Below are 1,908 nucleotides of genomic sequence, written 5' to 3'. Positions count from 1 at the left end.
CCTAAACTTGCCTTGCTGCAACTTGAGACCATTGCTCCTTGTTCACTATAACCACCCTTATTGTATGGTTATAGTGTGAAACCAGAGAGCATTGTGACATCCCAATTTATTAATGTTAAAATCAGCATAAATAAGTAGCTATGAAACTGCACATTTCTATGTGAAAAAAGGGAATGTTTAGAAAGATTAAAAATAAATAAATGTTCTCAAATGTTTGGAAGGAACGTTTTGCTTCAGGACATAAACCAAAGATTAATTCCTGGGGTGAAAAATTCATTCCCCCTAAACAGTGTTATCCTAAAATTGGGTACTTTATGGTTTCTTTCACTTTCCCATCTCACTAAGGACAGGATGCTGAACTAGATGGCTCTCGGTTCAATTTGGTATGGAAATGCTCATGCTCTTCTATCATGCTTTTCCATGGGTGTAATAGCTGAATGGGACATTTACATTTTCTGACATCATATGGCTGTAATTCTGTGTCCCAGTATAAATTCCGGTCGGTAGCATCTTCAAGTCATGTGACAGGGGAAAAGCAACTACTTAATCTGAAGACAATCTATAGAGAGGAGGCTGAATGGGACATTTCAGACTTCATTAAAGCATTCCTGTTGAAGAGTTTGAACTAAAGCATTTTTTCTACTTAGATATACACTGACTCTGTAACCCCACGCCATGGGTAGTGGTGCCAGCTCAGAAAGTAAAGAGTCAGCCAAAAGATCAAAGGAATTGGAGAAGAAACTCCAGCAAGATGCGGAGCGGGATGCCAGGACTGTCAAACTTCTTTTGTTAGGTAAAACAAAAGTATATTATTCTATGATTTTATTTTAAAGTAAACAGTATTGTAAAGGGATAAATGCAAACATGCTTTCTGATCCTTCAGTGATACTAGACACTTGACTGAACAGGTTTATTATACTGAATCTATTCCATTTTAAGTATTTAAATCCCCAGCATAAAGGAAGGATTTGAGGAATGGTAACTCCTGTCAGAACAATTATAAAGAGCAACGACTTTTTTTTAATGCAGCGGGTAGTGCAGAAACCAAAGGGTAAAGGTGCAGTGAATACAACACTTACACATGGACTTAAGGAGGTGATTGATTTAAAGTACAGAAATGACATGCCATCCGCTAATGAAATTAGCATTAATTTTTATTAATGATTGTGAACTTCACGTTGATTGTTAAGAAGCAGGAAATGACTGTAACAGGCGACAATAACCCAAGCAATGAATATTGGGGCTATATATGAAAAGGCTTTCAATTTACTAAGTCCCCGTTAGTGTGATATGCACTTCTATATATTTCTGAACATCATTCTTATTAATATCTAACAGTTCAATATTTTCCATCACTATACATTTGTTTGCTTGGGTGTATCAGAATACTGGTTGTGAACCAACATTCATATTTTTTTGTTATAGCTGCATTTATTAAATACTTACAAAGGCCTTTAAATGGGCCCAATAATATGAATATCTGGTAGATCCTCAGCTAATATAACTCAGCAGAGTTCCTCTGACTATAGTTTTAGCCTAAATTATTTAAACCAGATGAGAGTCTAACTATCATTATTAAAAAAAAAAAATCTAAAATAAGCAAAACCACCCAGTTACCTTCAGCAACAAGGAGCAGTTTGGTTTCTGTCTTGAACATTCTGCATGGCATCTTCAGCCCTGCGGGGAATAAAAAGATCATTTGTGCTACAGCCACACAAGCTACTTGGAAAAATTAAAGCTGTTTGAAAGACCTTTTAAAAATATATACATAGAAACTGTTGTATTTTGCCAAAACTGCAAATACTGAAAGAGATTGTAACTTAAATGTGTGTGTATATCTCTCTCTTACTCTCTATACATGACTATTCTAGATACAAATCCTAATGTAGTCAAAATGACAGACAGAGG

At 35.5% G+C, this 1,908-nt stretch overlaps 1 protein-coding gene across 2 annotated transcripts in view; it reads left to right on the top strand.

The window, feature by feature from the left end:
• Window positions 1-675: 675 nt before the first annotated feature.
• The window catches only part of GNAT3 (G protein subunit alpha transducin 3), a 79,597-nt gene continuing 78,364 nt past the window's right edge, over window positions 676-1,908 (top strand). For both annotated transcript variants that reach the window (XM_019509717.1, XM_019509716.1), the window contains exon 1: window positions 676-793. In XM_019509717.1, coding sequence (XP_019365262.1) covers window positions 676-793 — 118 coding nt within the window. The remainder of the gene's footprint in view (window positions 794-1,908) is intronic.

The sequence above is a fragment of the Gavialis gangeticus genome, unplaced genomic scaffold, assembly GCF_001723915.1.
Source record: "Gavialis gangeticus isolate Ggan-Ray unplaced genomic scaffold, GavGan_comp1, whole genome shotgun sequence".
Lineage (NCBI taxonomy): Eukaryota > Metazoa > Chordata > Crocodylia > Gavialidae > Gavialis > Gavialis gangeticus.
This window is presented reverse-complemented; position numbering and strand designations above follow the sequence as displayed.